Source organism: Populus trichocarpa, chromosome 11 (genome assembly GCF_000002775.5).
Source record: "Populus trichocarpa isolate Nisqually-1 chromosome 11, P.trichocarpa_v4.1, whole genome shotgun sequence".
Lineage (NCBI taxonomy): Eukaryota > Viridiplantae > Streptophyta > Magnoliopsida > Malpighiales > Salicaceae > Populus > Populus trichocarpa.
Window position 1 is genome coordinate 1,806,126 of NC_037295.2, and position 21,675 is coordinate 1,827,800.

General features: G+C 33.9%; 5 protein-coding genes across 11 annotated transcripts; 3 read left to right on the top strand and 2 right to left on the bottom strand.

Annotated features, from left to right (window-relative positions):
- Window positions 1–140: 140 nt before the first annotated feature.
- Window positions 141–2,400, bottom strand: LOC7485529 (jasmonate-induced oxygenase 1). 2 transcript variants are annotated; one of them, XM_024581698.2, is made up of 3 exons: window positions 2,288–2,400; window positions 1,185–2,131; window positions 141–572 (listed from the first exon to the last, which is right to left on the bottom strand). In XM_024581698.2, exons 2-3 carry the CDS (start codon window positions 2,031–2,033, stop codon window positions 324–326), a joined length of 1,098 nt encoding a protein of 365 aa, XP_024437466.2. In that variant the 5' UTR covers window positions 2,034–2,131; window positions 2,288–2,400; the 3' UTR covers window positions 141–323. The 2 variants fall into 2 exon arrangements, with proteins under 2 accessions (XP_024437466.2, XP_024437468.2); XM_024581700.2 differs by having other exon boundaries at window positions 1,185–2,054; window positions 2,288–2,392.
- A 1,897-nt stretch (window positions 2,401–4,297) lies between these two features.
- LOC7485424 (F-box protein At4g09920) lies at window positions 4,298–6,868 on the top strand. 4 transcript variants are annotated; one of them, XM_052445172.1, is made up of 5 exons: window positions 4,298–4,446; window positions 4,558–4,604; window positions 4,899–5,791; window positions 6,203–6,370; window positions 6,469–6,868. In XM_052445172.1, the coding sequence occupies exons 3-5, from the start codon at window positions 4,907–4,909 to the stop codon at window positions 6,751–6,753; spliced, it is 1,338 nt and encodes a 445-aa protein (XP_052301132.1). In that variant the 5' UTR covers window positions 4,298–4,446; window positions 4,558–4,604; window positions 4,899–4,906; the 3' UTR covers window positions 6,754–6,868. The 4 variants fall into 4 exon arrangements, with proteins under 4 accessions (XP_052301132.1, XP_024436773.2, XP_052301131.1 ...); XM_024581005.2 differs by lacking the exon at window positions 4,558–4,604 and having other exon boundaries at window positions 4,298–4,523; XM_052445171.1 differs by lacking the exons at window positions 4,298–4,446; window positions 4,558–4,604 and having other exon boundaries at window positions 4,685–5,791.
- A 1,730-nt stretch (window positions 6,869–8,598) lies between these two features.
- Window positions 8,599–11,098, top strand: LOC7485530 (F-box protein At3g59000). Of its 2 annotated transcripts, none has more exons than XM_002316566.4 (4): window positions 8,599–8,677; window positions 9,286–10,232; window positions 10,317–10,472; window positions 10,565–11,098. In XM_002316566.4, the coding sequence occupies exons 2-4, from the start codon at window positions 9,300–9,302 to the stop codon at window positions 10,856–10,858; spliced, it is 1,383 nt and encodes a 460-aa protein (XP_002316602.3). In that variant the 5' UTR covers window positions 8,599–8,677; window positions 9,286–9,299; the 3' UTR covers window positions 10,859–11,098. The 2 variants fall into 2 exon arrangements, with proteins under 2 accessions (XP_002316602.3, XP_052301169.1); XM_052445209.1 differs by having other exon boundaries at window positions 8,647–8,724.
- Window positions 11,099–14,459: 3,361 nt separating this feature from the next.
- LOC7485425 (uncharacterized) lies at window positions 14,460–17,208 on the top strand. The gene is made up of 4 exons (XM_002316567.4): window positions 14,460–14,748; window positions 14,847–14,935; window positions 15,047–15,137; window positions 16,884–17,208. Exons 1-4 carry the CDS (start codon window positions 14,720–14,722, stop codon window positions 16,912–16,914), a joined length of 240 nt encoding a protein of 79 aa, XP_002316603.3. The 5' UTR covers window positions 14,460–14,719; the 3' UTR covers window positions 16,915–17,208.
- A 563-nt stretch (window positions 17,209–17,771) lies between these two features.
- LOC7485532 (F-box/LRR-repeat protein At3g59210) lies at window positions 17,772–21,639 on the bottom strand. Of its 2 annotated transcripts, XM_024611670.2 has the most exons (4): window positions 21,173–21,639; window positions 18,738–19,271; window positions 18,416–18,565; window positions 17,772–18,325 (listed from the first exon to the last, which is right to left on the bottom strand). In XM_024611670.2, the coding sequence occupies exons 2-4, from the start codon at window positions 19,209–19,211 to the stop codon at window positions 18,080–18,082; spliced, it is 870 nt and encodes a 289-aa protein (XP_024467438.2). In that variant the 5' UTR covers window positions 19,212–19,271; window positions 21,173–21,639; the 3' UTR covers window positions 17,772–18,079. The 2 variants fall into 2 exon arrangements, with proteins under 2 accessions (XP_024467438.2, XP_002317202.2); XM_002317166.4 differs by having other exon boundaries at window positions 18,738–21,639.
- Window positions 21,640–21,675: the final 36 nt, after the last annotated feature.

Genomic DNA, 21,675 nt, shown 5'->3' on the forward strand with positions numbered 1-21,675 from the left:
GCTAAGATTATGGGAATAGCTTATGGGATCAAAATATCACAATATGCCACAAAATATTCTATGAAAAGGCATCATGGCAAGGAAAGACAACCTTCGGAGGAACAGAGCAGCTGAAAAAAAAAACTAGAAAAAACAAAAACTGTCCAATCCCAAAAAATATTTAAAGGAGAAACACCATCAAAGACATCCATGGAGAAACACTATAACAATGAAACACAAAAATCCTGAAAGATTAAATGTAGAGGCATATGCTTATCCTAATAAATTCCTTTTTCCCATCAAAGCAAGAAAACAGAACAGGTCAACATGAAAACGGGGAAGATCTAACTATTGATGAGGAGGGCATCGATGTTCCGTTTCCCCTTTGGGCCTTTGGTATACCATGATGACACATAATCTCCATACTTAACTTCACGGTACTTGGGCGGGGATGAGTTGCTAGTTAGCTCAAAAGCAGGGGATATTTTCACCGTCTTGGCCGGGTCATGAAAGGTGGCAACTGAGAGCCGTGGACTGCTGGAATTTGTAATGGCTCGATGTTGAGCACTCCTATACTTCCCATTGGTTATAATCTACAGGCAAAGTGATTCCCATTAAACTTTTGATCAAAGTGTATTTCAACTAAAGCAACAAAATGACTAAACACATGGGTGGCACATTAATGGATATAAGATTTTGTAGAAGGTAAACTGATAAGAGCTCAAATGGAAAATACCCATCACTTTGACCTTTCAAAATCCAACCATTACATAGGAAAGAGCTATAGTGGAAAAATTTTCTTGTGAAATAGAAGGTAGTTTATACGAGAACCATTGGTTTTGACCATTTGTTGCGGGCTAAGAATGTGGCAGCATGTTAATAGAGACTCCACAAGGATAGATTCAAGATTTCACAACGAACCCACATGATTGCGAAAATCTCGCAAAATGTTAACTTGCATGAGACATGAGTACATGAGAATCAAAACGCATCCTTTTTCCCTCTTGATTTTGTTTTACTATCTAGCATTATTAAGCAAAAGCTTCAATTCAATCAGATACATAAACACAGTTCATCGCCTTCCTGTCCACGTTAGTTAGAAAACACGGGGAAAAAATTAAGAAAAAACTGCAGTTAAGCCAACAAGAGCACCAAAAAAGCATGTCAATAGCGGAAAATGAAAACATCAGTAATGGTTCAATTACCTCCATTTGGTCAGCCAATATAACAAGAATAGCATGAGATTGAGGATGGACAGTGATCCACCGAGAGTCTTTGAAAATCTGAAGGCCCCCGACATGGTCTTGGATGAGAAGTGTGATGGCACCCATATCAGAATGGGACTGAAGACCCAGTGTAAGATGCGGTTGAGGACAAGCAGGGTAGTAGCTTATAGTAATGTTTTGATAAAATTCCCCGACAGCATCCTCAATGCAAGAAGTTGGCAGTCCCAGAGACTCTGATATAAGCCCCAGCAGCTTCTGTGCAACCAATTTGAGCTCATCACTATAATGTGCCACAACTTGCCTGTAATTGGAAGGGAAGTGGGGCCAGCGAGAAGGGTCACGGCGAGAGAGTGGTAGGGTATGGTGATCGAAGTAGTCCCTCCAGTCCAAAACAGTTGAGGTTTCAGCTTCAGCTTCAGCTTCAGCTTCAGCTTCAGGGCGCAGCATCTTAGAGCCATACCCCTGAGAAGCAGGAGAATTGGGATCACAGGCATATTTGAGCTTATCTTTGTCGGGGCAGTCTTTAAAGAAAGATAACCCTACGCCCCTAATCTGGTCCAGCAACTCAAATGGAACTCCATGGTTGGTAATATGGAAGGCGCCCCATTGGGCGCAGGCATCACCAATTAGTTTGCAAACAGTATCCCTCTGCTCCGAGTCGAACCCAAAAACATCAATCATGGGGACATTTTCTTCATCACTGTTATCTATTATTGTGAGGTCATCACTAATGGGCGGTCGTTCCTCAGGGGGCTGGATATATTGGGCTGGCACCTCTGCTATGCCCCCTTCAGAGAGGCTTTGCACTCTCATCATCTGAAAATCCATTCTTTCCTTCTTTTTTCTCTCCTAATTCCTCCAAAATAATTGGTTCTAATTTGTTCAAACAAAATGAAATATCCTAATACAATCCAATCCAATCCAATCTATCAATTGCAATCAAATCAATTATCAAATATTAGTCTCTTACTTCAAATTTCAATGCAAAAGCCACAAAATGGGTTTTGAATCAAATGGAAAAGTAAAAAAAAAAAAAACAAGAGAAAATTATAAATTAAACGAGAAAGAAAGAAATCAAATACCAATTCAATCCAAGCTCCTTTCCTTCACTTGTTTCTCCACATTCTGTTGAGCTTGCGTGGATCATTAAAATTTGTCAAGAGGGAGAGGTGGAGGGGGTATGAGAGTGAGGATAGGATGGATTTATTTGTTGGCTATTGTATATTATTGTCCCTATAAATTCTGTAATGTTTCACTTTGATCCTTTTTCGTTTTAACATTACTAATATCAGTTCAGAGAGTTTTTAATGAAGGTAATTTTGTACCAATAATATAATTTTCACCTTCTATTTCGATAATATATATTTGTGAAAATTTACATTCTATCCAAGTAAAAAACCATAAAAAATTTCTCACTTATTCAAAAAAATATTTTAAAATTTTATTTTTCTTTATCTTTCATTTTTTTAATCTATCTTTTCCATATATTGTAATTATTTAACACTTATGGCTTCAATACTATAAAATCTTTATTTTCTATAATATTTAATTAATTTTTTTTTTTAATTAGAGGAACTATTTTATTGGTTTTCCAAAACTAGAAAGGACTAGTTTATAATTTACTCTGCTGGCACGTGTCACCAACTTTTTTTTTTAATATTTACTAAAAAATCAAAGCACCCCAACAACTCGAGACATAGAAATTATCTCTTTCTTTTTCAATTTTCTCTTTCTTTCCCAATGTCGGGCCTTTATTGGACCTTATTTGGATGAAATTCAAGGTTAAATTGAAGAGGTCTTAGAGAAATGGGGACTAAATTGAAAAAAGAAGGCTTGGGTTTGGGTCAATTGAAAATCAAAACTCAATTGAGAAGTTGTTATAGGTTTAGGGACCAAAGTGATTAGAAGGGAAGAGAAAAGGCTGACAAATGCAAACCACGCACCAGCGAGTGGAATTGCTTTTACTTCTCTCCCTTTCCCTCATTTTCGAGCATGAAATTTCTTTTACTAGACTAAAAAGGAATAGATTTCCCTCTAGTCTTTAATTGTAGTCCTTTTAGTTCTAATAGTTTAGAAACTAAAAAAATCAAAACATTTTTTTTTGTAAAATCAAGTGTCAATCCAAAATCAATTTTTTTTCAAAATAAAAACTCCATAATCAAACTTCTAATCTTAGATTCTAGGCAGCTAAATATGAAAAGATCTAATTGAAAAAAAAAACATGAAAATGAAAAAACGATATTGTTTATCCTTAACAAAATAAATTAAATATGATTGAATATTAAAGTAAAAGCTAATATTTGTAGTAAAAGAAAAGGATACATGCAAATATAAATATTTAACTTCGACTGTTATTTTTTTTATATATTTATATTTATTTATTTTATTTTAAAGGTTAATTCTGATTACTAGTAATAAACAAATTTTATGTTTATAAATACATCTTGCAAATGAAATTTATATATGCAAAATATACAAGAAAAATTTAAAAACAAATTACAATAATCTCTTTGAAACATTTTAAAATTAGAAAAATAATTAACAAGATTAATTACTATTTTAAAAATAATGAATTAAACAATTTAAAAAAATAAAAGAGAAGGACACGTTATATTGTAAAAAAAAGTTAAAAAAAAGGCCTTTAATTAAAAAATTTTAAAATATTAATCAAGATTAAAAAAAAAGTGAGCATGACTAATAAAAACCTTAATAAATTTATTTTTAATCACAAAAAACGCTTTAATCATTCTAATAAAAATATTAAAAAAACCTTACAATAAAATTATACAAACCGACAAATAAATAAAAAAAATTGTTGATATTCCAATTAAATATTTAAATGAAAAGCTAATATTTTAAGTAAAAGTAAAATATAAATATATATGAAAATATTACATTGACTCCTTTATATATCATATATTTTTATTTATCTTATTTTAAAGGTTAATTATGATAGTAAATAACAAATAATGTTTTTTTATTAATGCATTTTACAATTTGACATAAATAGGAGCATGCAAATGAAAAAAAAAAAAAGTATCAAGTATTCTTATGCCTATATAATAATAATAATACAAATTCATCCACCCGCCTGGCTATCTTGATTACCTTAACGCTGCCGCTTCCATTGACTGTAGCACGACCTCCAGTCCTCCAATGACTCGCCTAAAGCAAAAGCAAAAGCAAAAGGGACAAGCAATTTCAGTTCAGTGCGTGGAGGGCGGTGGAGTAGCTGATCAAAGTAAAATCTGTCATTTCTTCTTTTTTTCCCCAGCTATTATCTATCAAGGGTTCAGAGCGGTGGAGTAGCTGATCAACGTAAAATCTCTCACTTCTTCTTTTTTTTCCCCAGCTATTATCTATCAAGGGTTCGGTACATTTTTTGACTAATTTTTCCAGGTTAGTTATTGCTAATGTTTTAGGGTTTAAATGTAAACCGTCCTTTCTTTCTTTCTGGCTATTATCTAAGCTTCAGTTCGGTTTTTGTTGTTGTTATGATGATGATGATGATGGTGATATTTCAGCTTTGAATTTCGTTGCTAAACCCCTCATTGTCTTAGGATTTAATCGTAATTATGCTATTTATTTATAGGACTAAATCTGAATAATTTCATCAAATCTTGATCTGAATAGTAAAGTAATTATTTTCTGCGTTGTAATAATTAATATTGAGTTAATTAATTATGCGTGCAGAACAGGACATGGATGATTCTGGCGGGAAAAGCATAAACGATTTACCCGATGCTCTTCTTCAACACATACTGTCCTTCCTTGAAACAAAAGATGCTGTTAGAACAAGCATATTGTCTAGGAAGTGGGAGCATCTGTGGAAGTCCCTTTCCAATCTTGAGTTTCATCAATGTTATTGTAAGGCTATGAGAAAGATTTTCATGAATTCTGTGGAGAGAGTGCTTCTTCTACGAGACTCCTCTAATATAGAAAAATTCACTCTTTCATGTGGAATTGATGATGCGACTCGAACTCGAACTTGGGTTTCTGCTGCAGTAAATCGTAATGTTAAAGAGTTATGTGTCAACTTTTACGAGGGGGGAGAATCAGAATCGTTCGTTTCCCCTCTATGCTTATTTACTTGTGCAACATTAACCAAGTTGAAAATTACTTCACATGGTGTTCTCAGGCTTCCTTCTTCAATCTCTCTCCCGTGTCTAAAGATATTGAGCCTTCAACACGTTGTCTTTCCCGATGAGGACTCAACCCAACAAATATTGAATCTCCGAACCCTCGAGGAGTTGAAGATCAGTTACTGCGACTGGAAGAATCTTAAGGCCATTACCATTTCTGCTCCCAAACTTCGGAGCTTGGACATTTGTGAAATGCATAGGAACGATTTGAGAGGTTCAGATGCTTGTCATGTCATGATTTTTGGAACTGCTTTAACCTTTTTTTCTTTCAGTGGTGGATTTTGGGATGACTATTGCTTATTTAAATCATCATCACTGGTTGAGGCATATTTTCATGTTTATGGATGTTATGAGAGGTCAAGGGAAATTGCCCACCGTGCTTATAAGCATATTGTAGGGCTCTCTACTGTAAAACATTTAACGCTGACACCTGATGTTTTAAAGGTATTTTTGCTTCTCCGTTTTGCATCAGCTTCTATCTGGTCAATGGATAATATTCTTATTTGTATCTGTCACTCCCTAGCTCTTTCTCTTTCTTTTCTTTCACCTTTTATTTTCTCAATCCAGTTGCTTGAAATGTTCATAAAAAGCCTCTTGATTTTATTTGTGATGCAATATTTTTGTAGGAAATTAATAGTAGCATGAGCATTCTTAGCCTTTAATTCTCCCATGTGTTTTTAATTAATTCAACTAAAAAGCTAAATTTATTAGATAAGGTATTAAAATATAATTTATATTATTTTCTAACTGTTCTTAATCCAGAAGACCATTACTGCCACTTGACATTGCTTATAGATGCTTCTTCAATGAAGTGCGTTAAATTTTAAAAATTTTGTTTGTGCTTTTTTTTTCTAGGTTCTAGATTGCGCGCCCGAGCTCTTTGCCCATACACCTACAGTCATGAATCTGACCTCGATACGATTATCTGATGAGTCGTTTTTTGAATTCCTGATCTTCACTACTGTAATACCTTCTGGCACATTCTCTACAGCTCTCCTCATCTTAAAGCTCTTAGTTTCTCTAGTGTAACATCTTGGACTCTTTGATTTCCATATTATGTTATCATCAAGCTTTCGTGTTTACAAATCTAATGGGTTCACATGATTCTGGTGAATGTGCAGATCGAGCTAAGTGAGGAGTTGCCTACAAATTGTGCAAAGGATGACTGGATATTGGAGCCAGTGCCACCTTGCTTCCAGTCATGTCTGAAATGCATTGAGATACGTGATTTCGTAGGTCTTATTGATGAGTTGGATGCAGTTGCCTTGTTGCTGAAGAATGCAATAGCTTTGGATGATATGGTTATTACTTGTTCGACCACCGGATCAGAGGGTCAGAGGAAGATTCGCGAGCAGCTATTCGAGCTCCCAGGATGGTCAGAAATTGGCAGATTAAATTTCGTTTGACTATTTATTTTGGATTATACTTCCTTTAATCCTTTTGAACTATAAGAAGAGAAGTTTATTCCTACAATTTTAAAGATTTCTCAATTGATATATTATATAGATTGTTTAACTTAAAGTTTTGCCAATAAACCACCTCTTATGTTGATTAATAGTTACTAAAATTATGCTGTAGACGATGCCTTGGTGTCATACTAGTTTGCATGCTTCTTCTCCGTTGGGATTAATTTTTTCTTGAGAATTAAAAAAAAAATTGTTCAGGTGATATTATTATTAAATCTGAAAATATAGTCTTCTTAAATTTTTTGTTTCATTAAAAAAATCTTTTATTGCAAAATAAAATTTGATATGTGTGTTCAATAAAATCAATCATCCGAGAGTTATTTGTGTTAATAAATAATAATAAGTTGATTTAAAAAAAGAATAGAGTTCAAAATTGATATGATTTAAATCAAAGATTGAGCCAGAAAGTTGAGATAAATATGTATATTAAAAAGTTAAGATAAAGTTGTATATTAAAATATCTTATCTCATGTCACGTGTAGCTCTTCAAAATTTCTTATTTAATTATAAAATAATATATTTTTTTGGTTAAGAATGTAAGTCATTTAAAATAAGTACAAAACATATGTTTTTCAAGTTTAAAATCATTTTTTTTTATTAATGTATATTTTATTTATCTTAGTGAAAGCATGTTTTTTAACTGAACTATTGTTTTGTTAAAAACAAATTCATAATTGTTAAAGCAAGTTATTCATATTTTATATATAATTGAAAGCTAAAAATAATAAAATAAAAATTGCTAAGAATTTAGGATTGTACTTGATATTTTATCGTGTTTGATATTTCAATCCATTATCTTCTAATTTGATAATTTTATTATAGTTTCAGAACAAATTTAAGTTAATTAAATCTAAAATTGAATCATATATTAATTTGAAATTCATATTCAATATTTTTATTCCCAATATTTAGGGTTATTTCCATGTCTTATTTACTTTTAAATCTAGTTTGAGATTGACTCGCTGGATTAGACCGTGTTTGCCAACAACCATCTTTTAACAAGTTGAACAAACAAACAATGTCTTGATAAAATCTGTTTAAATTAATTACCTAAATCGGACGATGTCGTTTAGTCTCCGGCCTCTTGGTTTCCGAGGAAAACCAGGAACGCTGTCGTTTCCATCCACCAGCGACTCCTCGAAAGAGACAAGGCAATTAATCTCAAACCGCGGACCAAGAAAATTACCATGTCGCTTAATTTATATCATCGATTGATTGATTTCGGAGTGGCAAATGGAGATAAAATTGATTTTGCTTGGATACGACGTCGCTTAGTCACCGGGCTCTTCGTTTCCCGCGGAAAACCAGGAACGCTGTCGTTTCCATCCACCAGCGACTCCTCGTAAGAAACAAGGCAATTAAATCTCAACCGCAGACCAAGAAAATAACCCTTTCCAATTCTCAATCAATTACCCATTGATCATCCTTTTTTCTGTTTTTAAATTTAATTTCTTTCTAATTCAATCGTTTCCTTTATTTGGATGCTAAAATTGGGAACATAAAATAAAGGAAATTAAAGGGAAATAGAAAATAAAAAAATAAAAAATACCTTTAACTTTATTTTTCTTAATATATAAAATCTTTACATGCACCAAATTAGAAAGAAATTAAAAAAAAAATTGATTGAATATTGCTCATGGAATCCTCTAAAAAATCGTTTTTTATTTTATTTTATTTTGTTTTTCTCATCAATATATCTAAATAAAGAAAACCCTCACTTTCCTTAAACCAAACAAGAAATTTAATTCCCTTTATTTTCCTTCTTTTTCTCACTTCAGTTTGGTAGCCATATAAAGGTAACTTCTTATGTCCTGCCCTAGCTACCACCTCCAAGTTTTATAAAGGCTTCTGTTTCTACTCCTTGGTATTTCTTCATCTCGACTGCAAATCCTTCAACTTCTCTATCGTTAGGTTTTTTTTTCTTTTATTATCTTCTCCTTACATGGTTTGGCCATTCAATATATCCCATAACCTACCTTTCAAGGCATTTTATATTAACATGAGAAAAGTATATTTTGCATGTATTATGAGTTTGTGTATTTGAATTTTTATTATGTTCTCTTCTTTTGATAAATTATTTATGTTAAAGATTAATATAAAATCATTCGTTGAAGTTTGAACCACTACATTATTTTTTCAAATAAAATTAAATATAAAATAATATGAGTTTGTTGATAGATTAGTGGTGAAAGATAATAAATTATTGAACAAGATTAAGAGAAGGTGAATTTGTTGCAATAGATATGTTGCAAGATATCACATAACTGTGGTCAAATCTGTTTTTATCTTGCCTAGGCTGCTGGTTTAATTTCATCTAATCTCCATTCTTTTAGCGTTAAATGTGCAAAAAATCGAATATATTCATGTTCCTGTGTTATGGTTAACATATTCATGTTACTGTGCTGTAGTAAAGTTGATTTTGGAATGTAATGAGTCCTGATGATCAACCTGACGGTTCATTTCATGCATTAGGCGAAGTCTAGACTATGAAGGCCAAATCTTTGACTCGCAAAACCAAAAGAAAGAAGTTGAAGGCAGAAAAGGAAACCGATTCTGGTGAAAAAAGCATTGGCAATTTACCTGATGCTCTTCTTGAACATATCCTGTCGTTCCTCTCGACAGAAGCTGCTGTTAGAACCAGCATATTATCAAAGAAGTGGCTACATCTGTGGAAATCCACGACCAACCTCACGTTTTTTGGTCTGAAATCTCCCAAAAGAAAGCTCTTCATGGATTTTGTGGATAGGGTTCTTGCTCTTCGTGGTCCTTCTAATATTGTACAATTCTATCTCTCATGTGAAGTCAAGGACGATCCATCTCGGGTTGGTACATGGATTTCTGCCGCTGTAAATCGTAACGTCAAGGATTTATATCTCGAACTTCGTGATTTCGAAGCATCGTTTGTTTTGCCTCATTGCTTATTTAACTGCGAAACATTGACAGAGTTGGAAATAAATATGCCATATATTCTCAAGCTTCCTTCTTCAATATCCCTCTCATGTTTGAAGATATTGAACCTCTATGAGGTTATCTTTACTGATGACCACTCAACCCAGCAACTATTCAGTCTCCCAAACCTCGTGGAGTTGGAAATACATGAGTGCAATTGGATGAATCTCGTGGCTGTCAGCATTTCTGCTCCCAAACTTCAGAGCTTGGACATACATGAACCTTGTCAGAGCAGTCCGGCTTCTTTAGGTGGATGTCATGTCAGGATTTTTGGAACTCATCTCGCCGATTTTACTATCATCGGCACACTTTCAAATGACTATTGCTTATATGAATCTTCTGTGGTCGAGACATGCATTTCTATTTTTTCCGCTGCTGACAAACCGAGGCAAACTGCCTACCGTGCCTCTAAGCTCCTTGAAGGAATTTCTAGTGCTCAATCCTTATGTCTAACAACTAATGTTGTTGATGTGTGTTTGCTTCCCCTTTTCCCTTAAGCTCCTATGTGATCTACGGGCCTCACAGGTGTGATGCAGTTTTTTCTTTATTCGCAGGTTCTGGATGACGCACCTGAGCTGCTTGCTTTCCCGCTTGAATTTAGGAACTTGACCTCTTTATTGTTTGAATCAGAGGAGTCAAATCTTCATAGTGATGGATTTTGGCACATCATCTACAACTCTCCTCATCTTATAGCTCTTCAGTTTTATGGGGTAACTCTCTGCACTTTACAAGTTTCCACTTCTCGCTGTCAAGTTCCATATTTGTGACTTCAGTCAGTAATTGAATCACGATGAATGTGTAGGTCAGCATGCCTAAGGTTCCTTCAAATTGTCGAGAAGATTGGACATTGGACCCATCTCCACCTTGTTTCCTGTCATGTCTCAAATTCATTCAAGTCGGAAGATTTGGTGGTGATGAAAAGGAGCTGGATGCAGTTGGCTTTCTTTTAAAGAATGCTACAGCATTAGAATCTATGGATATAATTTATTCTGGTTCTGCGCGTAGGGATCAGGGTGTAGACAAGACGAACGAGATTCATCAACAGCTACTTGCCCTCCCTAGATGGTCAGAGATCGGCAATATCAATTTCGATTGAGCATTTTCTGGTCATATTGATTGCACACAACTTTCCCAGTTGTCCAAATTTGAACTTCGAAGGGCACGAGGGAATATGATTTTTAGTCACTTGGTTGTAGAACGCACTTGAATTGTTTCTACTGCACATGTTTCAACTTTTGGAAATCAAGTTCCATTTACTGGAGAACTGATTCTTGTACCCTAACCATTCTGATGACACTTCAACTTGGGTGCAATTTGATTATTATTTTTTGGATGATCAGTTTTTTTTTATTATTATTCATTGGAAACTACTGGTAGAAATTGCTTTTGGATGATCAGTATAATTTTGTAGGGCAAAAGAAAAGTATCAAATTGACAAAAACTAGCATCATGCTGACTATCGTTTGTATCATTTTCATAATTTGAATCACCATCATCATCACTGTCCATCTCATCTATTATTTTCAGTTCTCTTGGCATGGGAGCATCAATGCAAATAGCCTGCACATTCTCCCATCTGCAGTCATGTATGATCTGCTCCTCTGTAATCGGACAACATGAGAAAAGCCGCTGTGTGGAGTAAATTTCAAGTGAAACAGCATTCCAAAGTTTCAATGTTTAGAGACTCGAAAGAAATATATGAGAAGGAAGCTTGTGATCAGATTTCATATCTATACTCAACATAGTCAGTGATTCACAGGTATACAAACAAGGAGGCAACTCGAAGGTTTCTTCGACTTCTTTAAGCCAAAGATTGATGCTTTGAACCTTATGGCTCAACTACAGAAAATATTCACCTGTTGATTCAATACACTAGCTCCCTTCAAGTCCTGTAGATCCCCGTTGCCATCACCAGAGGGCAAGGCAATGAGAAGATTCTTCAAGACTGTCGCGCTTTACAGTAACATCTCAACAGCATTTACCTCACTCTGAAGTCTAGAAAAATCACAGATTGTGCACCATCTAAGTGTTGATAAACATTTAGGATCAAACATCCATTCACTTCGCACATCAAGTGTCTCCGGGGAAAACCCCTGCATGTCAATCACAGGACACTATTTAGCTCTTGTAGCAATGGTATACACTTCATAAGAATACGTAGAAAAGTAGTCGCCTGACATAGTTACCCCTGAAAATTCAATGCCTTCTGACGCAAGCTGCATGCTGGAGTATTTTCTGCAATCCTCTGCAATGAAACTCCAACGGTTAATGGGGGAATGTGAGACATGACAAATTACAGAGAACAGGCAGCCTAGCGAGGAGTTCCTTTGCATAAATGAGGGCCTAGAACAATATAACATGCTCCAGTACAGCTTCGATAAATTCAAAAGAAGGGGGCAACAAGTGTTAATAACCATTTAGCTGTAAGAAGTGCATGCTTTACCTCAACTGCTGTATCGAAAAGTTGTAGGCAACACACTTTAGAAAGCCCTGTTAGAAACACACCAGCACGATCAGCAAGGTCTTTCCATGGCCACACTCTCTTGATATTTTAATAGATGCTTTAATTCCTTATTGGGGATGCTCCAAGTATTTGGTAAAATGATCTTTGGATTCACCTTAGAATGAAAATGATTCAAGAAGACATCCTGCGAGAATAATTTTGCAAGAACTTGAACAATCCACTTCATCCACATCATCTGTGTCAACAAGTGCATCTGCTCCACCATTTCTTATTTCCAGTTTCCTTAGATTGAATGAAAAAATGCCGACAGCATGGACATTGTTCCAAGAACAACTTGTTAGAGTCAACTCCTCCAGTGCGAGACAATCATCAAAGAACTGCAGTGTCTGATGACCGGGAAAGACAACATTTTCGAGATGCAAGAGGGGAGCTTAAACTGTTAATGATTCACAAATAAAATTCGAAACTCCATTTCCTTTCTTGTTCTCTGTTTTTTTCGCAAATACTCTTTAACTTAATTTCCTCCCATTTCTCTCCCTATATGAACACTTAAAACATTCTTTCAACAAATCATTTTAACTCAAAATACATTATATTTAATTTTATTAATTAATTAGATAGAATAAAATGATGAAGATCGTTTGATAATTAAATCTTTAATATAATATTAGAAAATCATTTTTATTAAATAAAATCTTAAAAATAATTATATATTATTCTCCTTTTCAAAATCGCTAAGAATCAAACTAGTATGTAATACGTGTGTGTGAGTAGCAAAAATACTGTGAAGATCATTGTGCACGTAGATACAAAAACCTATTTATTGCGACAGTTAAATTACGCTTTTGTCATTTGAAGAAAAAATTCGTTATTTTCAAATGGTCTATTGATCATTAAAAAATTGTTAAAAGGGTTTTTTTTTTAGAACAATACAATGACTTATTTATCTTTGGAGTAAAAAAAATCAAAACTGTTAACCAAGGTTATTTTTGTATTTTTCATTTTTAGAACAATAAAATAACAATTTTGCTTTTAGGATCGGAAAAAAAAGGTAAAGCATCTATCTAGGGATATTTTCATCTTTTTACTTTAATTTTTTTTGTTGAGTATGTAATCATTAAAGGAATTTTGGATTTTTTATGCTTAATAATTATTTTTTTAGTTAAAATAATTGGTAGAGTGTGTGATGTTTATCTGTGGTAAAATTTGCTATTATATCATGTCTTTGAAAGCAACACCTAACCCTCTTTCTTCCTGATATGGTGTATGATGAAGACTAATATATGGTTTGTTACCGGTAATTATTTTTTTCTATTCATTTATTTTCTCTCTCATACCTCAAAAGGTACACATTTATCCTTTTTGTTTTTAGTATTTTAGTTTTGGTCTTTTCTCTTTTGATTTTAATTTTTTTTCTTGGCCATTTTTATAAGAGTTTTTATTCAATTTAGTCCTTTAATTATAATTTTTTATATATTTTTTTTTCAATTTAGTTTTTATTCTTTTGATTTTTATTTTTTTCCTTGATCTTTTTGTTAAAGTTTTATTTGTTTTCAATTTCATTATTCAATCAAAGTTTATGGTGTATTATTTTTTAGATTTGACACTTTTTATTTTGATTTGTCCTTTAATTTGTTTTTTATTTTGATTTTCACCCTCATTCTTTTAATTATAATTGTTTATTTTAGACCCTTTCGTGTGATTGATTTTTCTTTTTGGTTTCACTCGACATATCTTGGTAAATGTTTCATGTTGCGAAATTAAATATTTTGATGTACGTTTATTTCTAAATTTTTTTAGTTTTGCTTCTCGTTATTGTTAATGATTTTTTAGCTTATTTGCACAAATAATTATTAATTTATTTAATTATTAGAATTTTTAAATATAAATCACATATCACACCGCTATGAGCTGCAAATAAATGCAAAAGAAAAGAGAAAATTTCTTTAAGAAATACATTTTTAACTCAAGAGTTTAAATCATTAGAATTCTTTTAAATATTCATTTTAATTGCCACAAAAATAAATAAAATTAGGTTTTTGAAATGTTTCCTCGTGCATATTAACCAGATATATCTAAAATAACAGGTAAATCTAACAAAAGTTTTGTATTTTAAAGTGGAAGGTTTTAGAAGACAACATTTATTGGCTTTCCTTTCTAACTAATGAAATAGAAAAAGAGAAAGCTTTATATTCCCAAGAAACAAACAATAATTATTAAACAAGTTTTCTCAAATTTCCAGGCATTATTTCAATAAAATCGAAAATCTTTTTCCCAAAAGTAATTAGATTAATTTCAATAAGTGATTGATTTTGGTGAATGGAGCCCAAACCCAACCCATGAATTTACAGTCCTTACTATTGACACAAAAAAGAAGAAGAAAAAAGAGCACAATTTTCAGCCCAAACTAACAAGAGGAAACAAAGTAGAAATTCCTCAGATTTGAGAATTTCAGCCATCGCAGGTATCCCACTGTCCAGCCCCCCTCCTCTCATGGCTTCACCGTCTGATCCCACCAACCCGTGAGTTTTATTTGCCGGAGACATGTGTATGAGTCCATAGGTTATGTAAATGCTTATATATTATTGCTGAATTGATTTTATTTATGAATCTGATGAAGGGAGGCGGCAGCAGCGATTAGAAGGAAAAAAAATGGACCCCCGATCAAGTTCTTGGTTCCTCTTGTCTATGCTCCTGTTCTTCCTCTAAGTAAGCTTTTTTATGTTTCTTGAAAAAGGGAACTTTTTTATGTTTCTTGAAATGGGTTTGTCCATTTTCGTGTTTAATGATGAGTTTGTTTGTTTTTTTTAATATTTTCAGTTCGACTCACCCTGCGTAAGAATCCTGTTGTAAGGGACCGTCTTTTCACGGCTGTCTTGGTTGGTGCTTTTGCTCATGGCTTTTACTTGGTGTATCCTTTTTGTTTTTCTTGTTCTTCCGTAATGCAATTTGATTCTAGTGCTATGTGATTCTGGCTTGTGAATGTTTGAGCAGTCATATCATTGTGTTGAATGCCTTAATATGCTCATTTTGGTCCTTAAATTTATTGCTTCTCAATGACTGTGGCCTTCGTTTGAAGGGTTCCTATTTCTTGGTTTATATTTTATTTGAGAAAATAGAATGGATACAAGGAGTGGAAGGTAGAGCGTCTTTCATAAAAATTGCAATAAAATTATATATAAACCTCCGTTTCTGCTATTTGGTGAGTAATGGAAGTAGATGGAAGAAAGATATGGAGTTTAATTTCAAGTAATTTTTGTTACATTGTTAAGTCAGATATGTGGTATTTTGTATGCTGTCATACTACTCTTAAATTGGAGTTAATAGTTGTAGAAGCTGTTACACCATCGTGATTCAGGGTAGTATAGATGGATGATTCATAGCATTTTGTGATTCAGGGTGGTATAGATGGATGATTCATAGCATTTTGTGATTCAGGGTGGTATAGATGGATGATTCATAGCATTTTGTGATTTTGCTGCTAAATCTTGAATATTTAGAATCTTTTACTAGGCTTATATGGGGAGGTTACAAGAAGTTAGGGAATCTGATATTGGGGGGTGGCTATTACAGATGTTTAAGCTGAAAAACTCTGAAGGATGTGTTATTAGTGAACAAGAAGATACACTTGCATAGTTTTATTTTGTGGCTTTGCCATCAAATATTATGTATTGGAATACATTTCTGTTTATGAGTCTCTCTATCGGAATTGGTTGCTGACTTGCTGGATAGGCAAGTTCCATTGTAGTACTCTCTGTTTGGTAATGCAGTTGCAGTGCATTTGAAATTGCTTTTCAAAGTGTGTCGTAAAAGCATCAAAATCAATGCCTTTTAGGTGTGTTTAGATGGTTTTGATGTGAAGATGTTAACCATTGAAAAACACCTAAAAAACTATCAAATTGATACCCTTTTCAGTTGAAAAGCACCCGCACCACTTTACCAAAAACACTTAATTGCACTTTTGGCAAACTGTATAGTGTTTAGTCAGAATCTCATGCTGTAGTTGTACAGATAATTCCTCTAGATAATCTGGTTCTTTGACGGTCACAAAACATCCATTTCATGGTCTTTTGCAGTTTAATGTTGTCCACTTTTGGTTCTTTCCATGCTCCACTGGGTATATGTGAATGAGTACATGAGAACTATGGAAGATTTCTGCGAATGAGTTCATGGAAATGACTACAGCAAATCAAGCCATTGAAAAGAAAATGGAAACAGGGCCAATCTCCTAACTTCAGTATGCATATTTCCTTTTCTTTTTGAAAAACTGTCTGAACCAAAATGTCATTGCTGATGGCAAAGTATAATGCAGAGTATGATATGCTGCATTTTATATGATTATGATTATTTTCTTTTTCCTGAATTCATAACAGCTTAATTCAACAATTTTCTCTTTATCACTTCAGTGAAAACTGGCATGCAGACCTTTTAGGCAATCTGTCTCATGCCATTTTGATTTGACCGTTAGAGTCTGAGGTCTGTAGTGTCTATGTGGTTGCCTGCCCATCATCAATTAGATTGCAGCCAATTAGAAGCAAATAAGATGCATTTTGATAGTGAAATTATAAACAATTGTCTGTTTGCTAGTGTAGAAAACATTACTCTTTCTTTTGCCTTCTATATTACTTTGTTGGGTTTCCTTGATATATATGTTCAGAACAGATATATATGACAGCGAAAGTAAGTGAATTTCCACTCTCTTTGAGAAGTTGAAGTCTTTGTGTTTGCTCCTCCTCTACAACTTCCATTGGTTCTTCACAAATGGAATAGCAGCCAGATGTTCTCATGATACAACAACTTACAAACAATTTAGATTTTGTTCATCCTTTTTTATTTTTCAAACATCGATTGCTCTGAAGCCCCTGTGATGGGGCTAAATTTAAGCACTGTATCTTTCAGTTGTTGTTTGACAGAAATAATTTCAGCCTAAAAGGTTGGTTTTGTTATTGCTGCAGTAAAATCTCATTTTTTATTTTCGGACATCTGAAGCCTGAAACATTTTTATTACTTGACCTGTGCCTCCTTGAATGCAGTCTTAGATTTTCTTTCAATTTCTGAAATCAAAGGTCAAAGATATGAGCTGTTAACCACCGTTGGATACGAGGCGCCTTCTTTACTAGTGTGAATGGTGGAGGTGGTAGATGTTTATTTTTCCAAAATTTTGTTTGATTTTCAGCTGTGAGGAGCTGTGATGAGGAAAATTTTGAAAATTATTTTCAATTGATTATATGTTTAAAAAAAAGGCAAATTTCTTTTTCTTTTTTTATATAATTCATCTCATTCAGTGTCTACATCTCCGATGTGGCCATATTTTATGAACACAATTAACAGATTTTGTTGCATCGTTGAATTTCAAGACACTCGTCTTGGGATCCTTGCGCAAGTGAAAAGGGTGCAAGAAGTCCTAATTAGATTTTAATTTCTGCAAGCCTTTAAATTTCTTCAAGAAAATAGGGGAGGAGGAGGTTTTAACCACCGCGAGAAAGAAAAAGGAAGCACAAAGGAATATTTTACAGCCTAAAAAACAAGCAGTTAAATGAAGACCAGCAATAAAAGCTTGTGCATCAATGGAATAAATAAAAACATTAAGATACAACAAAATCCCAGATGAATTTTCGAAGAACCTACTCTAATCATGGAGCAGAATCAGACCCAAAAATATTTGCAGGAAATTGAAGAACAACTAGAACGTGTAGCAGAATCGGACCCAAAATATCCCTATTGAACAGCTAGAACCGTTACAAATACCATTGACCTAAAGTACTACTGCAGAAAAATAAAAGCAAAAGCACAAGTTGTTTTAATGGCTCAACACATGGGATTTTCTGTCAAAACTCAAATCAGGTGCATGGTTCACATGGAAATGATTTCAAATTTTGATTCTCTAGCGAGCATGGATATCTTATTCTGGTTCAACCTGCCACCTGAAATATACACCTTCTCTAAAACTGTTGAAACTCTGAATAAAATCCCGACAGCATGCAATTCCTCGTCAGTTAAAGAGAATGTGTGGATCTTGATGATCTTGAGTTGTGTCAAGAAACAAGGAGGCAATGGATCCAATGCGAAATTTTTATGTTTCTTAGACAAGAAGATACCCTGCAAATCAATCATACATTTCAATCAAAATATTCAAGTTTAACCCCAGATAACCACAGCAAAATCTATTTGGTGGCTTGAAAATCATACCATTCGGAAATCAAGACAGTCAAGATGAGGCAATTTCTGTAGCAATCTATTCAGTGCTCTGCAAGATAAATCCACACTCTTCCTCTTCAATTCAAGACGAGTCAATCTCTGAAACACTGGAAGATCTAGTTCTTCTGCATAAGCAAGAGCCTAGAAATCCAAAAACAAAATAGCATGAAATTTATAATTGCAATCGAGAAACTCCCCTTTGATTAACATGAATTAAATCCTTAAGAAGAAGTAGAAGAAAACAACCTCGTATTCATAAGAAACACTGTCCTAATGACATAATTAACTGACTTCTAATCGACTGGAAACATACCTCAAGAGTATCAGGTGATAGCTCCAAGTGTTTCACATTACAGCACTCCATAATAAGCTTATGGAGACGATGGGCAACTTCTTTTTCTCTCCCTTCCCTTTCAATCATACCTTTTGAACTCACATGTATACATGCATCAACTATCGAGGATGAACATAAACAATAAGTAGTTGTGAGATCACCGTGGTAGGAGAAGGATTTAATATTCGCTCCAGAAATCACGACTTTACAACCACTACTCGAAGTAGCATCACAAATGACCAAGGATTCGAGCATGGGAGTAGAAATGTAGAGACACTTTGCTAGCCCCCATTGGCATTCTTTCAGAGTTAGCTTCTGTAATTTTGGGCAATCACCAAAGAACTGCACCATTGACTGCCCATATGGAAGTAGACAAAATGACAATTCCAACTCCTTCAGATCGGGAAGACATGTAGTAGAAGAAAGTTGAGTAATGTCCACCGGTTCAGGCATGGGAGTAGAAATAAAACCAAGATTTGCATCCCTCCAAAAGCATCGATTCAGAATCAGCTTCTGCAATTTTGGGCAACCGGAAAAGAACTGCAACAGTGACTGCTGATGCGGAAGTAAACAACATGACAATCTTACCTTCTTCAGATTGGGAAGACATGCAGTGCAAGGAAATTGAGTAACTTCTTCTAGATTCAGAACAGTTAGTGTTGGACAAGAGAAAAGGTGATGAGGTAACAATATTGGCACACCAACATAGACAAGGCGAAGTGAAAAGTCTTGCACTTTAAAGCTCAGTGCATTACTTATCAGTGCATTAATACATGCACTATTTAACATATGACTTGAGAGAGAGAATTTCTCAATTCTTGGAACATCACGACACATCATCGCCCTTTCTGCAGAATTCATGAACATCACAAATTTATCAGGTCTCCATTCTTCAAAGTAAAGATTGGAAACAGACATCCATAGATGTCGCCATCTCTTAGATAATATGCTAGTTTTGAGGGCATCTTTTGCCGGAAGGAAAGACAAGATGTGCAGAAGCATGGCGTCTGGCAGATTTTCTATCATATTTATTTCCTCATCCATGTTGTTCGGTAACTTCTTCTGCTTCAGGCTTTTGGCATCGATCTCATGATCACTTTCACGCATGGTAGTAGTTTGTGACGCAGTTTATAGAAGAAAGAAGTACTTAATTTGCTTGGAAAGTTCTGAATAATGATCTCTAATAAAAAAAAAAAACAAGCTAGACATCCCTTTATAATAGCACTAGAATCCTTACAGGAAAAGAACTCTTCGTGAATAATAGAATCCAACTAGAATTAGGATTTTTAAATTCAATAAATCGTTGTATAATCTTAATAATTAAATAAATATTACAATAAAAATAATTATCATATAATTTTTTTATAAAAAGCATCCCCCCGTCACTTTTATTTATTTAAGCTCATAATAATTATCATTCCTACCCCTATATTTAAATTTAGTTTTTGGGGTCTTTTTTAAATGTTCATGTGAGATATATAACATATTTTAGAGGGAGAAAGTGGGAGAGAAGTAAGAAAAATAAAATAAATTTTAAAAACTAAAAAGGTTATTTTTTGTTAGTTATTTATTATCAGAGGTACAAATTAAAACTTATAGTTGTAAAGTAGAATATTGGAAACTATAAGGGTAAAAATGTATTTTTAAAAAGATAATATTAATTCATTTTTTTAAGAAAAATCTAAAACAATGCATTGCTTAATTTTTTAATTGAACTACTTTTTAGTGCCAAAATCAAAATTTAAATGCAAGTTTGAACAAATAAATTCATAATTTCAATGGTTTTCTTGATTTCTTGTATTTTGCTAGGAAATAATTCTGCACAACATTGCATGATTTAATTTAACAGCACTTAGAAATTCTGTGATTATAATTGAATTTCTAAGTAAACGGCACTAATTTTGGCGCAAAAAAAGAGACGTGCATGAAGGATGTGACAGAATCATGTGAAGAAATAACACTAGTAGACATTTGACTATTTTAGGCTAAATCTTGCCTGATTTTATACTTTAACTATCCAATTGAAACCATATTTGTCGTAGAGGGACCAATTTAAAGTTTTTCCAAAAATATAATAATCGTCGCCCTCTCTATCTCAGAGGAAGTTTATCCGCTAAAGATTGATACTTCGCTCGATAAACTGGTGGATGTCATCACTTGTTCAATCCTACCACAACTGCGTGATCTAAACAATACGAGGCTGAAAGGAGCCTCAGAGGAAGTTCAAATAGAAACAATGGTTAACATCTTCACTATTGTCTCGCTGTCTACAAAATCAGATGCATATTAAACTTACCTTCATCGTTTCAAAAGAGCTTCTGGACACAACTCATTACCTCAATCTCATACCAGTTTGGCTAATAAATAGTTGAATGCAGAGGAAAGTGGAAGGAGAAAAGGATTATGATACTTACTGTTTGAAACAAGGTTTTTGATGTCAAAAAGTGCCACTGAAAAGGAAGGGTTTTGCAGTTGTTCGAAGTCGCAAACCAATCATGGATAAGCTGACAGTAATACAAGAGTCCTTCGACTGCCAGGTTCCATCACGAGGGCTGAATAAACTTGTCACTGCAACTGATTCTTTTGGCTGCTGCATTGCATTGGCATTAAGCATCTCAAATAATTTTAACAGGTAACTACTACAGTAATACTGCTCTCTGAATTGGCACTGGCAATCCAAGATGAATTTCAGTGACAGAGCATGAGCAACACCAGTTTTCTGAAATCCATGCTTTGATCTCCAAAATATAAGAGCTTTATTTGGCACTATGAATGTTTGAGACCATTCAGGATTACGAAGCAGGAGAATTTAAATGGATGAAAGAGATAAGAAACCCTTTGTAAATCTAATTACATTGCAGCGAAAAGGACTGGGTTCTGCTATAAATAATCTGCGTATCGGCTCATCCAACAGAAA